We start from the raw sequence: 23,077 nt of genomic DNA on the forward strand, positions 1-23,077 counted from the left end.
TCTCTGTGCATGCTGAGTTTTCATGTCTCAATGTAAGGTCAATGTAGCTCTCTCCAAGTCATCAGCACAGAGTCTTTATTGACTCAGGAAAAATGTGGAGGAGGATTTGTACCACAAATCCCAGTATTTTGTGGTATTGGAGCCATTTCAGACTACGAGGCCTGACATATCTTAGGAACCTACTCTGAGCACCTGCCCTGGCTCTTCACTTGCTCAATTTTGGTACAAATTACAAACCAGTATAATCAAAAACTCTGGCACCTCCTCCTGTGCTTTTTCCACCAATCTCATGGCCCTGGATTGTAACTCCTCCTTGCTTTTCCAGTGTCTCTTTTTGACTCTGCTTTCAAAACTCAAGCTCCTCCCCCCCATGCTCAGAACTCTCCCTTTGCTCTATTTTCCTGCTGTTCTTCTCTTTTTACCCAACTCTGGCATCCTTTGAGTGGCCTCTCATTTCTTGCCGGCAAGAAATTCCACCGCACTCTCAAACCCCGCTGTCCCCAGCCTTCACCACATACCTTGGTGGCCAGTAACCTGGTCAGGTAGATCTCAGAAACCATCTTGCTGCCTCGGTCACCCTCTTTTTGGTCTCCATGCTCGTGGTTCTTGACCAGGTGCCACATCTTGACGCCGCTCTCCAGGTCAGGGGTGATCATGGGGGTGCGCGAGCGGAGGCTGTCGGGGCTGCCCGTGTAGCGGATCATGTTTTCTGTGGAGACACAGAACCAGGGGCCCCCTTTGTGTCTCAGCAGCTCTTGGGCTTGGGGTTTTCAGGAATTCTGCTGGTGACGTGCCACCAAATGCATTTTTCAAGGCAATGACTGCATGGTTGGCTCAGCAAAGGCAAGTGATGTCACCGAGCCAGGCGTGATGTCAATGTCTACACTACTAAATTTAGTGAGGTTCAAACACAGATTTCCAGCTGTCCATAATCTTTATCTCTTATCATGTTCCCTGGCAAGTGGCACTGTCAGTGCCAGAAACTTCCCAGGGCTGGTTCAGGGGGTAGCACAGGTTCCTTTTGGTAACCAGTTTCTTATGGGATTGGTTTTCCCATATTTTATCCATGCCATGCCATGCTGCTTAACATAAAAATGTTGCTGTCTGTAATGTGATCTCTTATGTAGCTCCTCATCCCCAGATTTAGGAGTTGCCTTCCCTCCCTCCCTTGGCATCAAAGCAAACAATTCCTGCCCAGCCATCTTCCTTACTCCCTGCTCTAAAATCTTGTTTTGACAGAAATCAGCCAGACGCCCAGGTGGACATCCACAAATTTCCTCTCCAAGATTTCTTTTAGCCTCCAAATTTTACCTCTCTTTGCCTCTGAGTGAGGGCACAAGGCATTCCCCTCTCCCTGACCTTCCAGCAATGTTGCCTTTTCCAACCATAATTATCAGAAGTGTTGCACCTTTCTGTAGCAAGATCTGAATCAGCCTCATTAATGCATTACCAATCTCTACATATTAATTATCAGATGGAATATCCTTTTTCTCTCTGGATGCTGTTTTCTTAATTGCAATTAACAATCACTTTTTGACCCACCACATCTTCTGCTCCCCCCGCCTCCTTCCCTATTCCCCCCTCCTAAAAAATCAAATGGCAAAAGAATTAAAGAAATCCAACAGAAATTAACCCCCCTCAAGTCTTCCTTTCCAAAGGTCACTGTGTCTTTCAGTAATTGCAACAACATGGCAAAGAGGATGAATATTAATAAGGCCTCATGGATCATTTATGTCCTTGGAGAAAGTGGAAGGGGGCACCTCTGGACATTGAGTAACTGCACTTTCCCATAAGATAAAGAGAGTAAGGAGGATTGGAGATACTTCCATAAATTAAAAATATGAATAAAGTGATATGACAGCAGCATTCATGTTGGAGGGGGGTCTGCTGCACTCTGGTTGTGCATCAGGGGTGTTTTTCTTTGCTGTCCAGCATCACCTTAGTGAGGCACGGGCTGGATGCAGTTCTAGTGCAGGGAGGAAGGTGTGGAGGGGGTGAGTGATGCTCAGGAGGTTTGGCCCTGCAGAGGAGTTCCCACCTGGTGTCCCTTCCACAGCTGTGTCACTCTCAGCTGCCTCATGGGGACAGTGGGAACAGCAGCCCACTGCTTTGAGCTCTGCTGATAAACACCTCAAACTCTAAGAGTGGCATTTGGTGATCTAAGAGGGAGGCAGTTAATTACACAGACTCTTCCTCTCATTAATGAAAGAAGAACTTCCCAAGAGCAACCCAGCCACTTGGATCAACAGTTTGAATGAGATGCCAGAGTTTTAGATGGCTAAATCCTCCCCTCCTGCCTCATTTCACCAACTAATCATCTGCCCATCAGTTTCCCTGCTGGTGCTTAGAGTTTGGTGACCACTGTGATGTTTGGGATCTCTTCCCAGTGCTCTCCCAGTCCATCCCAGCATACAGACCCTTACCATACTTGCTGGCTGACGTCCGGGACACCGTGGAGTTGTTGACTGCATTGTAGGCAGTGACTTGCTTGGAGACCAAAGCTACCACAGATCCATCTGGGACCTGCATTAAAAAAAAGGATTGGGTCAATAAACTTCTGAAAAGTGGCTGAGGACCATGCCCAGGGCAGCATGAGCTGCAAATCGGTGTCTCTGTAGGCAGGGCACAGTTTGCCCTCAAAGCTTTGATTTCTCTCTTCATTGAGTTGGTCTAGTAATAAATAGGGACAAAATCTGATGTTACACATCCAGAATCCTGTGCTTGGACAAAGGGACAGCTGGGGACAAACAGATTCTGCTCCATCCAGGCCCTGATTCAAGTCCAGTGACGACAATGTGAGTCACCGAGTCATTTAGGTTGGAAAAGGTCTTCAAGATCATGGAGTTCAACCATTAACTCACCCCCACTGTGTTCACCACCAAGCCATGTCCCTAAGGGCCACATCCAGAGGCCTTTTAAACACTTCCAGGGGTTTTTTTTTGCATTAACCTCAGCAAATCTGACAATAGGTTCATCCCAGGGAAGCTCTTAGGCAGAGCAGGAGCATGAGAATAACAAAATCATCTGAGCTACTTCAAACAGGCTTGGCTGTCCCTTTAGGATGATAAAACCAATGTGAAATGTTCCATTCTTTCCTCCTGGACTGCAGGCAATATCTGGGTGCTTGGTTCAAAAATTCCTGTCTACAATTTTCCACTATGATCCTGTCAGCCTCTCACCCTCCCCTGTGACAAGGGCACTGCTGGGTTGAAGGGACAGCCACAACTTCTTTCTCTTTGTGGTGTCAGAGGGTCTAGGGTGTGGAAAAGCAGCAGGTTGGGAGTGGCTGATATCCAGGATGTTGTGGGACAATGTTTTGAGGGACCACAGGACTTTTTTGAAGGAGCCAGACTTTCCATTTCTACAAGGCCCATCATGTGTGTCCCACATCAGAAATGTTAACAAGGCACGGCTCAAAAGAGCCATATCAGGAACATCTGTGATAAATAAGATCAGAAATGTTAACAAGGCACGGCTCAAAAGAGCCATATCAGGAACATCTGTGATAAATAAGACATCATAAAGAGGAGATGGGTAAAAAAAACCCTTCTAACGACATCTAACTCTTGTCTGTGTAATAATAATAATAATAATTAGCACTTTCATCTTCAAAGCACTGCAGAGGCTAATTAAATAGCCCCTCAGCTATCACGGAAGGCAATTATTGGCTCTTTGTAGTTTTAGCTCCACACCACAGATGGGGAAACTGAGGCAAAGGCAATCTCAGTGTCTGTCCCAGCATGATCCGTGTCAGCCTTCAGGACAGGCAGGAAAATGATGTTTCCTGAGGACCTGGCCCAGCTCATCATACAGCTGGGAGCTCATTGCCTGAAGCAAAGAAAACATGGAAAAAGCACAGAGAGGGAAGAAAATTATGCCTGGTTTGTTGATGAAAAAAAGCAGGAAACGTCCTTGCTCTGTCTGGGGAAAAAAAAAATCAAAATCATCCAGCAATGCTTCAGTCAATCTGAAGGAAAAGTTTTGTTTCCTTTTCAAATTATTGCTTGCTGCCTCCTCAGCTCAGCACTTAAGTGACAAGAGAAAATAATCTTGTTATGAAACAGAGGTTGCTGAGGTGTGATGGAGGAAATGACAAAATCGTCAGCATCGGATTAAATTTAATGAGGTCTTTTTTGATGGTGGTTTTTTTCAAGAAGACTTTGACTAAAACTTCACTTTTTTCATTAAATCTACCACTTGTGTCAGACATTTTCAGACATCTCTAACCCTCTATTATGAATTTCCAGGTCACGCAGGGAAGAAGGGAAGCAGAGCAGGTCACCTGGACCAGGTTAAGGATCAAAAAGAAAAGATCCTTGTAATAACAACTCCACTGCTCCATGGTCTCCAGCCATGCTGTCTTCCACCTCCCTTTTCCAGTCACCAAGCCTCCCTCTTTCCATTTTTCTCTCTTCCACCCTTCTGAACTCTGCTGGCATTAAAAGACTGTGGATACATTGGAAAAAGGGGCATGGATTTGTTGTCTAGATGAGAAATGTTAACTCGTGCTGTCCTCATCTCCTCTTCACCACCTCCACTCACCAGGGGCGTCCTTTGAGAGGGAAAGAAGATTTTTTTTTGCTACCCTTGGCTTCCTCTCTTGCATTGTTCAGGATAACTGGGACAAGGACAGGAGGGATGGCTCAACATGGGGGTTCTGCCCAGTTACTGCCCACTCAACCATTCTTTACCTCTGCGTTTTAGCATAATAAAAATCACAGCATTATTAAGGTTGGAAAAGACCTTTAAGATCATCGAGCCAAACAGTTCACCCAGCACTGCCAAGGCCACCACTAACCCACGTCCCCAAGTGCCACATTCACAAGTTTTTGAGCTCTTCCAAGAGTACTGATTCCACCACTGTAGGAATGTGCCCTCTGTTGATGGAGTAAACAAGTTACTCTTTGTGTCCTTAAAAAGGACAAAAGCCTAGAAGTTTCTCTCCTCAATTTGGTTAAAAGACACCTCATAGGACCTTGGGGACTTCACTTCAAACTTAAGGATAGCTAACTGGATAGAAGCTAAAAAGGCCTGCCTAAGCTATTCACTAGAAAAGAAGAGAACAAAAGAAGTAAATGGCTTTTGTGAGGTGTTTTAGCAGGAGCAAGAACCTCTTGCCCTGGCTCGGTTTTTATCTTTAAAGAGCTTATTTATTTTGCCTTTTATTAAAACTTTTTTGTTTCCAACACTATCACAAGAACCATCCTGCTACTTTTAGGCCACCTGAGGTAGCTGAGCTATCAAGGGTATGATGTTTGTCTGCGAGAGCTTATGAGACCTGGCTCAAATAGACAAAACATTACACCACTTCCCTGGGCAAGAGAATAATATTTTGCTTTTTGTTTTGCCACAAAGAAGACCTAACTCCTACCCACCCTCTCCCACAGGTACCTGGTAGTGTGCCAGCGTGTTGAGTCTCTTCCAGTCATTCTCTATCTTGGTGGTGATGTCCTCATCCTGAAGGATCATCCTCGCCCCGCTCGCCTGCCGCCACTCTGCAAGGAGAAATAAATAAATAAATGAGACAGGTGTTGCCTTTTTCCCAAACGAAACTTGAGACAATTTTAGCAATATTTAGTTATAAAATTTTATATAAAATTTATATATTTTATATAAAATTTTGTATAAGAGCAGATCTTTATTTGAAGGCCTTCAGGGGCCGTTGTGGAAAGATGTCCACAAAAGTCTACCCCTCCCAGGGGTGAGTATGCTTTTATAGGTTTTAGGAAATTAGCATAATTGATAAAATTATAATAATTTATAATTATTTATAATAATTTATCAATTAGCATAATTGATAAAAAAGCACCAATTAGGAGGACAAGTGGTGATGCAATTCACCCCCAGGCCAAACCCCTTCTCTGGAACCCCCCTTGGCACTGGCTGTGCTTTGTCCATGGCAATGTAACTCAAAGAGTTGTTCTCAGCCTTGGTTCCCAGGAAGAACCAAGATAGCACTGGGGCCCTGCACCTCCTGGGGCTTGGGGCTCTGGAATTTATTTTGTCTTTCTGCCTAAGGAAAGGCCATGGAAAATTACTGGGAAAACTAGCCACTAATACAATAGGCTACAGAGCTACCAATAGATGTGTGAATTTACAGAATTCACAGAATTACTGGGTTGAGAGAGACCTTCAAGAGCATTGAGTCCAGCCCAGCCCCAGCAGCTCAGCTCACCCAGTGCCACATCCAGGCTTTTCAAACACATCCAGGCCTGGTGACTCCACCACCTCCCCGGGCAGCCATCCCAGAGCTTCATCACCTTTCTGGAAAAGCTTTTTCCTGCTCTCCCACCTGAATTTCCCTGGGCACAGCTTGAGGCTGTGTGCTCTGGTTGTGTCAGGGCTGCCTGGAGACAGAGCCCCAGCCCAGTTGGGCACAGGCACCTTCCAGGAGCTGTGCAGAGTGATCAGTGAATAATACAGGGAACATAGAAAAAAAAAAAAAGGAAAAACCAAATGGCATCACAGGGACAGAGCCCTGGCCCTCCCTGTGCCCAGAATCCACACTTGTGTGGGCATATAATTCATCACCTCTGCAGCCTGATTATTCACAGTGCTTAACTCTTAATTTACTCACAGCTCTGCTCGTGCTCCAACACGGCTGTTCCCAAGACCAGCCTGCCATTGCCAGTGTTTGCCATTCCCGTGGGACATTGTTCCAGGGACAGAAATCCTGGTCCTCTCTCCTCTGGCAGCACAGAGCCTTCAGCAGTGCCTGAGATCCGTGTCCCTGCCAGGACCCAGGCCAGAGAGGGCTGCTGTGGGCACAGCAGAGTCTGGCTGGGCACAGGACCTGTGCTGGGCTCAGCTCATGCCCATTGGTGCTCCTAAAATGTTTTAGCATCTCAAATCCACTGATGGGCAGCAGGAAACCCTTGGGTACAAGCATAGTGATGTCCACACATTTTTGCTTTTTATATATTTTTCATCTGTTTGTAGCTCTTTAGACTACTATTCCATAGTTACATAGCTCCTAGGATTTTTCCTGACCTTTCTCTTAGATTTTAAAAAAATAAGCTAAGCTTCTAACACATTTCTGCAATACTATTTAGTCTTATTTTCAAGAAGAGGATCTACAAAAAGAATGTTTTGTTTTCCAGTCAGAACCTGAGAAGACACAACAAGAAATAGATCAAAGAAGCCCTGGATCAACTTCACTGGGGCAGAATCCAGGGGGAGAATTACCTAACCAACTGCTCTTCTAATTTATGTCAACCAATTTCTAATTTATGTTAACTAATTTATAAACCAATATTTGTTAGATATGATAATTTGATAAACTTATAAAACTTGCAGAAAGGCAATACTGGGTGTACCCAGGATCACTGGGACTCCTGGAAGCTTCCAGATAAAGGTCTGCTTTTTATTTTAGTATTTTAAGACCATTACAAGAGTTTTTCTCTTTTGATATTAGGCAACAAGAGCAGAGGCACAACTGGGGAGGAAATCCAACTTCTGTTCCATGGTGGATGTAAATTTTACAAGTTTTCAGCACCTGTGGGCAGAAGGACTCCTGTTTCTGCCACTTCTCCAACCTCTGTCCTGGAATTATGAATTCCTGCAGCATTGGAGCACCCCAAATTTCCCAGGGTGCCATTTTTTGCTCAAATCTTGAAGAACACTCCATAAAATGACAGAATCATTACGGTTAGAAAAGACTTCTAAGGTCCTGGAGTCTTGAGGAGGATTGCTACAGCTTTCCCCACAGAGGACTCACAACTTGCCTCAAGCAAGAAAAACATAAATATGACCAAAAGGAGAGAAATTCTTCCTGTGCCTTCATCAAGCTGGACCATTCAAAGCTCTCCTCTTGGCTGTCACATTTCAGTCACAGTGACCCAACCAAATACAGCTTAGCCAGAGTCACAGCAAAAAGTCCATTCATTTGCAGGAGTTAATTAAAATGAACTCTTGGATATGGAGACTTCACCTGCCACCCTTGCTTGTTTTTCCCAATATAAAAATGCAAGGACCGTTGCAAATTTCTTTTGGTTTCAGCACTTTTCTTATCACATAATTAAAATGCAATGGGTAAAGCTGCACTTGCCTTTATTATTCATTTAAATTAGCACCAAGAGGTCAGCAACTGTGTTTATTGCTGGGTGTTACTTTGGCTGGAGATACTCGGGGTGAGCAGAGGTTGTGTTGGCTGAGCACTGAGCCTGAGCTGCCCTTCATCTCCTCCAGCTCCTCAGATCCTCACCTGCTGTGGAGGTTGTGTATGGAAGGGGTGAAAAACTTCTAGCTACTAGAGAATTGTACACACTCTTGTGAAAAACCAATGTTAAAGATGGAAGAAACTCGGGAACTTTCAGCAGATTACTCACAGGTGGTACAGGTACCACCTATAAGTAAGGACAAGACCAAAGAGTAAACCTAACCATAAACAATAATTCTCATAACTGTGAGACTACCATCAAACAAGCCAAACAAATAAAACTCCTATAAAAAGTCCAAATATTAGTACAGAAAAGCCTGACAAATTAAATACATCACGCTACCCCAAACACACCAAAGCAAACACTGCGTACCCACAATAATAAAAAACAGCACTAAATAATTAGAGACCTACCCTACACCTCTTGCTATGGCCTGTAACACCATCTAAGGTCTTAGAAAACAAGCCTTTTAAAAACATAATACCCATAAAAAATGGAATCAAACAACAAAACTAATTTCAAAAGCAACCTTATCAACACCTAAACTAAGGACCATAGTGTACCACAACTACCATAGACCAAATACAAACAAAGCAAATACATAAAATAAACTAATAAAAATCACTGCACTTACATCACCCTTGTGGAGTCAGAGGATGATGCTCTCTGCTCATTCCCACCTGGAACAGATCCCTGCCATCTAACTGGTCCCAGACACAGCTCAGAAGAGCAAAAAATGCTGAAGTTTGGGCTGTGATGGGAAATGGTTCTCTTAGAAAGTTCCCCACTCAAGGCCAAAGCCAGTTCTGCTGTCACAGATTGGTTCTTGTGTGAGCTCCTCACGGGGTCATGGGGACAGTGTCACTATGACCTGCCTCCTGTGGGACCCCAGGGCTTCCCTCTGGCAGGTCTGGGACCCTGGCAGGGGTCAGGAACGCCCCTGGACAGAGCCCCCAGAGACACTGTCTGTGATCTCTGTCCATGGAAAAGAGTTTTCAATCTTACAGGATGAATTACAAGCTCTGAGTGTTTGATATCAGTAATAATTAAGTGTGGCACAGGTGCAAAAGTAAAATTTTAGGATTCTAGATGAGGCGTACAAAGGGGACAAGATGGAGGAAATTGGGCGTGCCTTGTCCTTTTTCTCCTTCTTCATGCCCTCCATGTCTCACTGTGGTGTTGGCATTTTTCTGTTGGTTCAGGCTGGGGACACACTGTCCAACGTAGGTGACAGATATTGGCACGTTCTTGTAAATCCAGCCCAGGGAGTTTCTGGTATTGAATGTTTGTCACATCCCACTGAGGGCAGAGCCCCACACGCTGCCCTGCAGGACAGAGCTGGGCAGGGCAGCAGAACATGTGAGAGAGAAACAGAATAAACAACCTGGAAACCAGCACAGACCAATTATGGCTTCTGCTTTGGCTGCGGGGCTGAAAGACAGAGACTTTCTACAATCTCAGAATCATCAATACCTCAGATTCCAACACCTCCTGCATGGCTCTGCATGTTCCTGTGATCCTTTCCTGCCCTGGCTCACCTTTGGAGAGACACACACTCATGTTTTGGGAGGGATGCTCAGGTTCTTGGTGTTGCACTGGGCTCTGAATTGAGGGTAGCACAGCTTTCCTCGTTCTGGGCTTTATCTGTATTCCAGGGCTGGACAAGGTGCTCAGAGCAGATTTCCCTCTGATCCAAGGACATCCTGAGATGTTTCCTCAAACCTTTTGTGCAGAGACTCAAGGGGATTCCTGAGCCATTTCCCTGGCCATCCTGCAGGGCTGTGTGAGGAAGAGTCAGGGCCAGCCTGGCTGCACAAGACAAGGAGGAGAAGCTTCAGGGCAGGCTTTGAGTCCCCAGTTTCAGTTTTGCAGCCTGGGTTCCCTGCCCAAACACACACCACTTCACCTCTGGTACGTCACTGAGCACCTGAGCAATGACAGGGAAAGGGCCCCCAGCTGTCCCCAACTCTTCCTGGCCTCACTGCTCCCCTTCTCCATGAGCTCAGGGGGTCACAAACAGACCTGCAAGGAAATGGGATGGGAAAAGGTGACCCTGCCATCCATCTTCACAGCATTAAGTGAACCCTGTCAGCTCTGTCCTCGCTGGCAGCCCCCTGACCCCTCTCTGCTCGGATCTGAGCACTCCTCGGAGCCAGCACAAAGGACAGACACACTCCAATCCAATTTGTTACACTTCCACCTTCCAGAGAGAGGGAGGAGAGGGGGAGGGAGGTAAAAATCCCATTAACTTTATCAAGCCTTCCAATCAGGAGTGGTGGTAAATGCAAACTCAGGAGACAGCTGCTGTGAAGCCTTTATATTTCATTCAGCAGATAGTGTATCTTTTTATTGCATGCAGGAATTACTTCTTTGCTTCTTTTCTCTCTCTCTCTCTCTCTCTCTCTCTTTTTTTTTTTTTTTTTCCCAACTTGACTGGGGAAAAAGGAAATTCCAGGGGCCTTTGACAATGAGGTGCTCCCTTGAGCTGGAGCAAGGCCTGGCTAGGGAGTGATTCTGTGAGGACAGGGAAGATGGGGAGATGTCACCCTGCACCTCAAATCCTATAGAAAATGTTACACCTCCCTCGTGCCTTCCCTCTGATCCAGGTCTAGGAAGAGAGGAGAAACTCAGCTCTGTTCCTGGGGTGGAGGAAGGGATGGGAATAAAAGTTTATCTCAGAACACGGAGCTGAAAAATGACAGAGAAATATTTTATCCTGTATGGAGTGAATTATGGAATCACAGACTGGTTTGAAAGGGATCTTGAAGATCAGCCAGTGCCTGACATGGGCAGGGACACCTTCCACTATTCCAGGGTGCTCCAAGCCCTGTCCAACCTGGCCTTGGACACTTCCAGGGATCCAGGGGCAGCCACAGCTTCTCTGGGCACCCTGTGCCAGGGCCTCATCAGCTACAGACAAAATAATTTCTTTCTTAAAATCTAATCTAAAACTCCCTTTCTTTTAGTATTAAGCCATTGTCCCATGTCCTGACATCTCAGGCCCTTGCCCAAAGTCTCTCTCCAGCTCTCTTGGAGCCCCTTTAGGCTCTGGAAGTTGCTCTAAAGTCTCTCTGGAATCTCCTCTTCTCCAGGCTGGGCACCCCCAGCTCTCCCAACCTGACTTCAGGAGAGATAAATGCAAACTCTCTTTCTTACCCTATATATACAAAAGTTAAACCCAGTTGAAATGTTTCCAGTTTAAATGAACCCCACATCCCAGCACTGCAGGGCTGGTGAGGCAGTGAAATCTCACCTGACTCGGTCCACAATGAACCTGAGACAGCATCACTGACAGAAAGCCAAGCCAGCAGCTCCCTCCCTCCACCTCTGACCTCAGCACTGCCTTCCAAAAAAGCATCCAGAACCCAGGGAAGAGCAAACACCTCGGCATGAAGCCACATTCCTGCTTTGTGACCCTCACACCTGAATGTTTTCCCAAAGATGGGGTGTTTCATGTGTGGGAGAGATCTTTTAAAAATGATAATAACAAAAATCACCACCGTGGAAAGAAGTCTTTACTCAGAGGGCTGCAATTTGGGGGTTTGGACTAAAACCTAACCTCAGGGTGTCCAAAATAAAGGCTTTCAGCTGACAACCCCCTCCAGGAGTTGCCTGGGCAACTGCCAAACGTTGTGACATTTGCCACACACGCGAGTCCCTCTGCCTGCAGCTACCCTGCATTTAACAGCTCAAAACAACTCATTAGCTTGTTTGCTTTCTGCCATGTGAGCAATCTGGCCTGAGCATGGACAGAAAGCCCAGAAAACGGTGATGGGGAGCAGGAAATGATGCTGCTGTTGGAAAGCCACAGGTTTCAAGGCCAGATTGCAGCCATCTGCTCTGCTCCAGCCCTGAGCTCAGGGCAGGCTGATCCTGAGAGCTCTGTGATGGTTCCTGAGGACCAGCAGTGCTTTCTGTGCTCCCCTTGCTGCCTTCAGGGTCCCTGAAGGATGCCAGGTGCCAACGAGCATCATTTCCTTGCGGAAAAGCTGGGATGGAGCTGTGGCTGGGTGTGTGGAGGCTCTTGTTCCTATTTCACCCTCCTCCCACCTTGTTATCTGCATTGCTGCTATCTTCTACTGGGTTTTATTTATTTTTTAATTGTTTTTCCCCCACAGCTGCCTCATCAGTGCTCCTGGCCAGAGCTGCCCATTAGCCGGTCTGTTGTCACTGTGGCCAAGCTGGTTCTCTGAGGGGAGCACATGCTCATACCAACATTCTGGAACTTTCTGCTCCTCAGCACCACTTAGGAGGACATGGAATCATAGACTGGGTTGGGTGGGAAGGAATCTGAAAGTTCCAAGCCTTTTCTATGGACAGCTTCCACCAGAGCAGGTTGCTTCAAGCCCTGTCCAGTCTGGTCTTGAAGAGGTCAATATTTCTTAAAACAGCATCAATTCTGGATGGAGGATTGTCAGACCCCAGCTGGGACCCTGCACACACACACTTCTGGTTCCCAGAACTGCAGCGGAATCCAGTTAATCCCCAGGTTTACAATATGCAGGTAAAATTCCTGCATCTCATTATGGACACATCCTTCATCTTCACAGCAGAACGAACAATTCCCAGTCACACCCACGCTGAGATCTGCAGGAATTGGTCCCTGTGGCCAACACGGGGCACCAAACGGGCCAGGAGATGGGGCTGTGAACTCAATTCCTCTGCTGTGCTGTGCCCTGGCACCCTGCCCTGCTTTCCCTCATGCCCACCCCACCTCTCAGCACTCCCCTGCCGACTCACAGCAGCTCCAGAGCCATCGTGGCTCCTTTCTGGATGATGTACGTGATCTGTTCTTTACTGCTGCTGGTTTTGGCAGCTTCTTTCGTTATTCTAGCTGCCTTTGATGGGCAATTTCTGTCAGGAACTCCTCCTTCCCCTACACATACACACACTCAGACACTTAACTTCAATCCCTGACCTATCATTCCTGCCTTCATTATTGCTGTGAATCGTTTCTTGGCCTCGATCCATTCCTTCTCCTTTTGGTTCCTCTACAGCTCAGCTGTTTTTATAGACTCCATCATTTTCCAGCCCAGTCTCTTTCACTGAAGGTCACTGAGAGCAAATTCTGGCAGATTCAGCCACAATGGAGTCCCCAGCCCTCCACCAGACTCCTCAGCAATGGCCTGAGTAGATTTTTCTATAATTTTTCACATCCTCCAGATTTTTCTACATTTTTTCATACTCTCCAGGTGTGGTACCACTCCTGCCTGTAGACTCCAAATTTAGACACCCACTCCTCCCATCATCCTCACTCCAGCTATCCTTTTTCCAGGGGTCTTTGGCAAGAGAACAAGAACAGTCCCACTCCTGCTTTTTCCAGACCCAAATCCAGGGACCTCATAAATCAGGAAAGCTGGACAGGACAGAACGCACATCCAACCAATATGGTTAATGCAACGTTCTCCCTCTATTCGAGAGAAGATGGCAGTTTTTATACACTTCTATATAGTTTACAGTTTACAAAGGCACTCTGATAGGCAAGCCAACATTGTTTACCTTTGCGTTAAGGTGGTCAGGCTTTTTCCACTGCAGCTCTACCCTAATTCACATTCGGATAGCTCATTACTTTGTAGTTACCTTAACATAATTTCTAACTGCGCCACAACTGAATTCTCACTGTGTCAAAGGCTTCCAGGCCCCACCAAGGCCGCTCATCAGGGCCTGTCTGAGGGGCAGCTCAATGCTCACTCCAGACATAAATCCTGCCCTCTCTCTCTCAGAAATTCTGCAACACAGACCTTTGTCCAGGATGAATTCTGTGGGCAGAAAAGCACGGCAGTGCTCTTTTTAAGGCCAAAGATTTCCTAAGCCAGGAGCATAAACATCACCAAAATGTCCTCTCTGCCCTGCCACTGTGACTTCTCTGCCTTGCAGGGGGTGTGAAGAGGGGTCCCTGCCCCAGCAGAGTGTCTGGATGGAGTTTGTCCATCCCCCAGCTCCCCTCTCCCCCCCTGGCCAGGAGCGATCTCCTACCCAGGTCCATGTCAGCAGCTTTGGGCCGGTGGGAGCAGGGCACGTTCTTGAAGATGGCATCGAGGATCTTCTCCTTGACCTGGGTGATGGTGTCACAGTTGAGGATCTTCACCGGGATCTCGGGGCTGTTCACGTTGTCGGGGTTCACGCAGCTCAGCACCTGAGGGAGAGGCACCACACATTTCACAGGGCACTGGAACCCCCTGGCTGCCCCTCCTCGTGGGATCTGCATCCTACAAGAGGGGTCTAGGGTGCAAAAAAATGGGTACCAAGGGTGCTCCCACCCTCACGTAGGCACAAAGATGTGGTTTCACCCAGGGGTGTCTTCATAATATTTAACCATGGAGTCACAGAAGGGTTTGGGTTGGAAGATGCCTCAATGATCACCTCATTTCACCCCCTGCCATGGGCAGGGACATCTTCCACTATCCCAGGCTGCTCCAAGCTCCATCCAACCTGGCCTTGGACACTTCTGGGGATCCAGGGGCAGCCACAGCTGCTCTGAGCACCCTGTGCCAGGGCCTGCCCACCCTCACACTAAAGAATTTCAATTTCCTTCTTAACAACAGAAAACCCATGAATACCAGCTGAGGTTCTGGTGCTTTCAATAAAAAATACTCATTGAGATGTCAAGGTGACCTAATTCAGGAGTGGCCTCCTTGCCTTGCCACCTGGTTTTGATAATCCCAGTGAAAAGCTTTGCATTTGTCCATCTGCACAGCCATGGAACTGAGCAGACCCTTCTCAAAAGAATGCTATTAATCTGAAATGCAGGGCTTCTTAAGAAATTAAACACAAACCCACATCAACAACCTTTGCTTTCACATGCAGAAGAAGAAAATCAACCCAACTGGAGAGGCCTCTCTTTTCTCAGAAGGAAAATTTAATTTTCTCTGTTCTGTCCAGGAGTAAATGCAAAGCATGTGGTGTGGGGGGGATACCCTAAACACAGAGTATTTAACAGCAATCTCCCTGCTAACCCTTGGCTGTGTTTCTGTTGTTCATTCTGCTCATTTCTGGTTGCACAAGTGTGAAGTCTATAAAGTTTTATAAACTCAGCACACCTTTGCACTTGAAAGGGGTGTTCAGTGATGCTCCAGGCTGTACATGGTCATTAAATGTTCCTGTGGCACTTTTACAAGTACAGATAGGCTGGTTTTGATGCATTAGACAAATTTTAATTTGACTTAAATTCCCTTCTGCAGCATACAAGAAGTGCTGGACTGTCCATCACTTTCCATCTTCACCTCCTAAAATGCAGTGGGAGCTCAAAAATGGGGTGAAATCCTGTCAGCCTAATTACACACTGCCTCACCAGGCTTTCTTTGGTGATGTTGTGCTCAGGCAAGAGGGACTTGTGAAGATATTGCTTACAAAGAGCTCTGTGATCTTGCTGGATGAAAGGGGAGATGTAAATAGGAGATATTGATTAGATCATAATGCTATTATTTGTGTGTCACTTCCAGAAGTATTGAAAAAGCATCAATTCAGGTCATAAGAACAGCACAGATTTACAGTTCTGGGGCATCTTTCATCTCAAAGGATCACAGAATTGTACACAAAACCATTGAAATTAGTCCAGTGTTGAAGGCTATTAATTGGTGTTGCCCACTGCAGCTCTCCTGGGTTATGCCCATTCCCAGCCCACAGAAACTTCTTCCCCTGAAAACTTCTTGGGTGCATCCAGAAAATCCCACCTGATTGCTGAGAGCCTGCACTGGTGTTTAGCTTATGGTTGGGCTTAATGATCTTAAAGATGTCTTCCAGCCTAAATTATTCCTGTAGGGAAATGGAGCAGTGCTGACAGCCTGGGACAGCTCTTTGGGGTCACAGCTGGTTCTGGGGACCAAGTTACTCTTCAGGTTTCTCTCTCCGTGGTCTGAGCTCAGCCAAAACAAGGTGGTGCCAGTCAGGGCAAGCTCTGTGGTGGGATAAATCTCTGATACAAACAGCTGGATTTTGGGTTAGTTCCCCACAGATGGCACTTGGTGTTGTTTAAAATGATCTGAGCTGTCCTGCCAGGCCAGCATCTGGTGCAGAAGACCCCAAAATCTCCTGCAGGTGCTGACTGTGCCCCCAGACCAGTAGCCAGCAACCGTGGTTATTTGAGCTGGGTTTTCCTTGAATTTCACAGGGTGCCAAGGTGTCAGAAAAACTCTGCCTAAGTTAACCACACTCATTCACACCCTGACCACAGTAATCCTTGCTTCCCTCTGGAATCCAGGACATCCCTCTGGCTGCCCTGGATGGCTTGAGACCCTGGCAGGGGGCTCAGAGACCTTGGCATGAAGTCAAAAACACCTGTGGCTTCCATTTCAGCCTGTGGAAAACCTGCCAACTCTGTATGAGGAATTACAAGCCACAAGGGTTTGAGTAGTGTGATATTTGAATTAACACAGGGCAAAAAAGTAGAATTTTGGGGTTTTAGAATGAGGTTCAAGGGGAAAAGATGGAGGGATTTGGATGTGTCCTGACCTTCTCCTTCTCCTCCATATCTTGGTGTGATGGTGACACTTTTCTATTGGTTTTAGGTAGAGACACACTGTCTAACACAGATGATGGGTATTGGCACATTATTGCAAACATAATATATGCAGATTTTAGTATAAAATGTGAATACCGCCCTAGAGAGCAGACAGAATGCCATGGCCTCCTTGCTAGCCAGAGCTCAGCAGGTCAGAGAAAGAATGTTACAGATAAGGAAAAATAAACAACCTTGAGAAGCTGATCCTATGCATTCAGACTCATTCTTTGGCTGCAAGGGCAGGGAAACGAGGACTTTTACACTCCTGGGGTCACCTCAACACCCGGACCCCAAGACTTCCCTCTTTTCCAGCTCAGCTGGCAGAAGGAGCAGGGAAGGCTCCTTCAAAGGGCTGTTCTGGTGTTCCAAGCACGGACGGGGCCATTGGTGACCCCTGAAAACCCCATAACACCTCTATGTTCATTACAACTTCTGTCAAGGGTCTCTCTCCAACATTTCAGAGAATTCAAACCCCAGTTATGGATGCCAACCCCATTCCCAGAGCACAGTGGCTTTGGCATATATTTCCCAGGCTTTACATCATCTTTCCAGTGGAGTTTTCCAGCTGTTCTCATGTGGAGCAGGAGATTTTTCTCCATGCTCAAGCCAGAAACAAATCCCACCGCTGCAGCAGTGCTGTTCAAAGACTTCAACACCATCTTTGATGTCAGCTGGTGGGGAAGAGACCCCATGATGTCTTGTGCTCCTACAGGACTGGTCACTCTAAGGGAAGTTGGATCTCCCAAATGCAGTGCTGCTGCTCCATCACTCACCACCTTCATCTGGGCTTCAGAGTCACTCAAGGTTGTGACTATTTGGGCACTGAGAGGAACCCAGCACTGTTCTGTCACTCACTGAGCTCTGTGTCCCATCAGGATGTGGGGTCAGCATGGATGGGAATGGGAGTGGGAGCACATGGAAAAGTTATCTCCGGGCTCTGCTGTCCCACTGACTCTGTGTGGCCTTGGGACATCTCATTTCTCTGGATTTGTGTTTATTGACCTTTTACTCCATCCTTGGGTAGTTTTTTTTTGTTTTTGTTTTTGTTTTTTTTTTTTTATCTGCCAGCTCTTCCAGCCATGAGCTGTCTCTGAGTGTCTGCAGACATGCAAAGTTTGGCTCAGCTAAGCCCTGATTTCCACTACACATTAGTGGCATTTAAATAATAAAGGCACAGTTTGTGATTACTCTCACAGGTGACCTGGTTCTGAGTTTGTGTGTTATTTTCCCGACACCAGGACATCTCTGCAATTCCTGTCCCAGGACAGAAATCCTTTTCTCGCCTCTGTTTTAGGCTGGAAAACTTCATACAGTGAGGTTTGGTGGAGAAAAAGGAGAAAGGCCCCAAAAACACTAAGCATAGGAAAGCATTCTGAGAATTAATTGTAGAATGCTTTGGGTTGGAAGGGCCTGAAAGATGATCTAATTCCAAACCCCTGCCATGGTCAGGAACACCTTCCACCATCCCAGGCTGCTCCAAGCCCCATCCAGCCTGGCCTTGGACACTTCCAGGGATGGAGCAGCCACAGCTTCTCTGGGCACCCTATGCCAGGGCCTCCCCACCCTCTAAGGGTAGAATTTTTTTCTAATTTCCAATCTAAACCCATTATCTTTCAGTTTGAAGTCATTCCCTCTTGTCTTGTCACTCCAGGCCTCTGTAAATAATCTCTCTCCATTTTTCTGTTGGAATTCCCATATTACAACCATGGAATCAGCTCTGGCTTTATTTCATTACTCAATATTTTTAATAAAATATGTCAGGCAGCTCAAGGAAGGTAGAAGAAGGACAAAATAGAAATAAAGAGAAACAGAAATTAAGAACAGTCCTATTAATATTCTGCTCCTTCTTAATCTCCTTCACCAGAGCTGATCTCTGTAAATCTGCTGAGATTCCTATCGGGGTATATTTGTCTGCTCTTGAGATGTAAGAGGGAGAGCTGATTATCATCAAACAGCACAAAGCCAGCAGAGGAGAGCTTTGTTCAGCCTGATGTATAATTACTACCCTTTGCTGGCTGCTTTAGATCAAGCCTAAAAGGATCGGGGGGATTTCCTTCAGTGAAAGTGATCACTCTGTGGCTGCATTTTTTTCTCTTTTCTGCTCATTTTCTCCATGTGTGATCAGTCTTCTGAAATTTTAGACAGCCACACATAACAGCAGAGAAGCAGCACTCTGCCAGTTTAGTGGGAAAGTCACATTTTTAATATGCAGAATAAAAACATGGCCTCATTTAAGACTTAAGTCCACCCCCTCATCAGACTTGGATTCAATCAAAGCTCAGCTCTAGACTGGAGTTGAAGAACACAAAAGGGCATTTCTAGCACCAGCCTGCCTGGGCTAAAGTCTAAGACAGTTTAAGGTCTAACACTTGGAACTAAATGATCCTTAGGGTCCCCTCCCAAACCATCCCATGATTCTGTGATTGGACACAGCCCTCAGAGGCATCTGGAGCTAAGTGAGATGAATGTCCCTCACTTGAAAGTGCAAATAAAATAATCTGATCAGTTTAGAGCATCTTCTGACTGTCCTAAAAGTTGGAATTTTCTGAGAATAAAGATTGAAAATAGAAAAATTACAAGGCTCATTGGAGACTTAGAAAGTGTTCTTCATCCAGCAGAGACTTAGAGGCTAAGTGGATTTAATGCATCCAGGGAAGAATGAAGGCCCACAAACACACTAAGAGATATCTAATGCTCTTTAATTGATGCTCTTTAATCAAGTGGGAAGAGGGTGTAATCTCAGAAGAAGCTAAAGCTGCACATATGCAATGTGCATCTTGCCCCATGCAGACAATTCCATTTTGAGGGAAATGGCTCAGTGACAGGGATTAGTTTTCCTTCCCTTGAAATCTTTAAATCAAGTTCCTTTTTCTTTCTCAGGAGGGAGGGCTGCACCAGCTCTAGAGCTGACCTGATAGGTCCCTGCACTGTGCACCTCTAACTATTCCTTGGTGCCAAAATCCTCACTGGAGAAACGCTTTTTTAAATTTGCACAGTCATCCTTAGGCAGCATTACCATATGAAAACACAAGAATAAATCATCCCAGAGGGTCAATCACTGGTTCCTGCTCTCTAAATGCCATTTAGGCAGAAGATTCCAGACCAGCCCAGGGGAAGGTGTGCCCAGAGCACTCACCAGGGTCTTGTAGTCGATCTGCTGTCGGATGAGCTTGTCCTCGCTCAGGGAGTACCGGGCCTCCCCCGTGATGGAGTCAATGGGGCCCTTCTCCATCTGCTGCTTGATGGCACAGAAAAGGGAGAAGAGAGGCTCTCCAGCACACTCCTGCAGGGATGAGAGGTAACCACGAGGTGAAACAACAGGCTGGAGTTGAGAATACAGCCTGGACATCCCAGTGACTGCCTTGGCTCACCGTCCCAAAAATCGCTCACGATGGATACATCATGATGGATGCATCAATGGGAACCAGTCTGTTCCAACAGCACAGGGTCAGAGGTGACCCTCAACTTCCACAGAGTGCAACCAGCCTGTGGGCACATGGTGAGACCCTTAGGGATGGTTCTGTGCAGACCCAGGAGTTTGACTTGATGGTACAATGCACTTGGGCACATGGTGGGACCCATGGGGACATGGTGAGACCCTTGGGGATGGTCCTGTGCAGCTCCAGGAGCTGGACTTGATGGTACAAAGCTCTTGGGCACATGGTGGGACCCTTGGGGATGGTCCTGTGCAGCCTCAGGAGCTGGACTTGATGGTACAAAGCTCTTGGGCACATGGTGGGACCCTTGGGGATGGTCCTGTGCAGCCTCAGGAGCTGGACTTGATGGGACAAAGCTCTTGGGCACATGAAGAGACTTTGGGTATGGTCCTGTGCAGCACCAGCAGCTGGACTTGATGATCCTTGTGGGTCCCTTCCAGCTCAGCTTATTCTGTGACTCTGTGAGTGTCCTGTCATGGTGTCAGTGTTCCCTGGCAGTGCTGGGGCTGTTCAAGTGATTGCCACCAGGCCAGAGCTTTGCACTGGTGGAGCAGGTAGTGGGATGGGTCCCAGATGACCTGGAAGCAGGTTTTAAAGGGAGATGGATGGCTGGTGCCACATCCTGGGTGTCTGGGCAGAGTCCAGAGGCTCCCTGAGCACTCTCATGCTGCAGGCAAACAGCAATTCTCAGACCCAGGTGTGCCCCTGGACCTGTGTGGAGGTGACAGAAGTGTGGGGCCCAGCACAGGACAGCAAAAAGCAGCCCAGGCAGGCACAGCCAAGCTCATCTGTCCCTAATTTCTCCTCATCGTTTCCACTCACTCTTCCCACACTTTTCCTTCCTTCTGCACTCCCTCAGTGCCATGCACCCCGTGCTTCCTGCTCCTGCCTCCTTTCCCCTTCATCCCTCCCTTCTTCCTCCCCTCCTCGCCCTCTCCTCTAGTGTCCCAGCTCAACGAGCGAGGTCATTTTCCTCTGGTGTAAATCCCAGCGAAAACAAGTTAATAATCGGAGGCAAAGTGGCCCCTTTTTCAGTCCCTACACCTGTCTCCCACTTAATTAGCTTATCTGCCAGCAGCATATTGCTTCTGTGTGCCTGTCTCCTGCCCTTATCAGGCCTCTGCTCAGGCTAAGGCAAGAAGACAAGTAGCTGAGTGGGGTGAAAAAAGCCTATTATAAAAGCAGCTCTTTAGAGAGTCACCTCCTTATATCCTTTCCTTTCAGCTGAAAGCAGGGATCTGATACTGGAGTCACTGAAATTACCTTCCAGGGACCTTCAAAACTTTCCCATGTGCTCGTCCTTGAACTGGTCGTGCCTGGGGAAGGCTCAAGGGGATTGGGGTTTATTTGTAAAGCCTCAAATTGCCTGGCAGAGGTGGTTATTCTGTCCAAATGAGGATGTGAGGTAGGAGGATATTTAGCAGCTGCAGTGGGAGTGGGGGAGAGGTGCAGAGCTCAGCTCCTTCCAAAAAGGCTGGCTCTGAGCTTGGCAATTGTGATTCTTGAGGCTCAGTGTGGGTCCTGCAGGGGGAATTGGATCCCCCCGCAGTCAGTGGCAGGGCTCGAAGACTGAATGGCTTTTTCAACTACACAAACCCCAAGGAGACCTTCCAAGGAATGAAAGGGCCCAGGGGCTGCCTCAAATCCTTCCACTCAAGTGCATTCAAAAAGCTTTGCTGATGGATGTCCCTCCACTCTCGTGGGGCTGTGTCTCAGTACTGCCTCTGAGCTGGGGTGGAAGGAGATCTCCATCCACTGTGCACTGAAAATATGGGTCACCACATGATGGAGACCTCAGTCTGCTGTTAAAAGGACAGCATTCTCCGCACAGGTCTCAGTCAGGCTCTGAAATCCTTCCCATTTCCACACTAACCCTTAAACCCCACCTCTACAAGAGAGGGACCAACAAGTTGCCTCTCTAACAAAGTGTCCCTCTTTGTTCTCCCTGGGTCAGAGAATAGCCCATCTCCTATTAGGCAGTGACCTCCTTCCAGAGGCAAAAAAACAAAGCCTTTAACTTTCTATCTGAGAAGTTTTCACCCCAACTGATCCTCACCAAGAAGAAATGCTTTAAAGCAGCTGTTTTTCCAGGCATGCTCCACCTCTTACCTTGAGGAACTTGTAGAGGAGGAAGGTGAACCAGTTGGTGAGCATTTTTTCAGCCACAGACTCTGTCCTAAAGTGGAGAAGAAAGAGAATTGGAAATGAGTTAGTCATGCTGGTCCTATCAAAACACTGTCCATCTTCCTGCCCAGTGGGAAGTCTGGCATGGCACCATCAGGATTTAGCACATCCTAGGTTCCCTGTTTTAGTTCTGGATTTAGGAAACCTGCAGGAAAACCTTTGCTGCCCTGTTGATTCTCCTGTGCCTACAAGTCCCTGTGTATCTGTTTTTCAGTTTCTCCAACAACAAAAAGGAGTTGATGACATTTGAGGGAATCTTCTCCAAAGAGCTCAGGGTGGATAAATCCATCAAATCTGAGGCGCTCAGAGCGAGGCCATATGTCAAGGAGGCTGTATAAATACTCAGGAGAGACAGATCTAAGTCTCTGGGGAGCAGTTATCTGGCACTGCCTATCTCCCTGGCATTTGGGAGTGATTACACTCCTCAATGTGTCAATGTGGCACATACACGGAGCTCATCCTTCTGCCCTTGAGCACTCTGTCCTCAATCAAACAAAAATCCATCTAGAGGCTTCAGGGTGAGCTTCTCCTGCAGAAACCTGTGCTGGTTCCAGCACGTGCAGTGGAGAAAAAAAACAAGAGAAACCAAGAGAAACTTGGGGAAACCCAAGAAAAAAGAAGAGTCCCTGCCTGGAAGAATTAAAGTGGGTCCTCCTTGTCACGGCTATCACCAAAGCCATGCAGAGGTTCTTTCTTGTTGCTGCTGCTCTCTGCCCAGAAAATCTCTTTGGGGCCATAAATGTCATGTGGAATGAACGCTGGACACAGGTGAGGTGGGAAAATCACTTCTACCATCT

The 23,077-nt window shown here is 47.0% G+C and overlaps 1 protein-coding gene across 1 annotated transcript in view; it reads right to left on the reverse strand.

Annotated features, from left to right (window-relative positions):
- The window catches only part of PLXNA4 (plexin A4), a 475,064-nt gene that overhangs the window by 25,617 nt on the left and 426,370 nt on the right, over positions 1-23,077 (reverse strand). Inside the window, exons 23-28 of the mRNA XM_077783705.1 lie at positions 22,206-22,272; positions 19,796-19,942; positions 14,136-14,295; positions 5,392-5,495; positions 2,424-2,523; positions 519-709 (exon numbers count right to left, since the gene is read on the reverse strand). Coding sequence (XP_077639831.1) covers positions 519-709; positions 2,424-2,523; positions 5,392-5,495; positions 14,136-14,295; positions 19,796-19,942; positions 22,206-22,272 — 769 coding nt within the window. The remainder of the gene's footprint in view (positions 1-518; positions 710-2,423; positions 2,524-5,391; positions 5,496-14,135; positions 14,296-19,795; positions 19,943-22,205; positions 22,273-23,077) is intronic.

Source organism: Lonchura striata, chromosome 5 (assembly GCF_046129695.1).
Source record: "Lonchura striata isolate bLonStr1 chromosome 5, bLonStr1.mat, whole genome shotgun sequence".
NCBI classification, from domain to species: domain Eukaryota; kingdom Metazoa; phylum Chordata; class Aves; order Passeriformes; family Estrildidae; genus Lonchura; species Lonchura striata.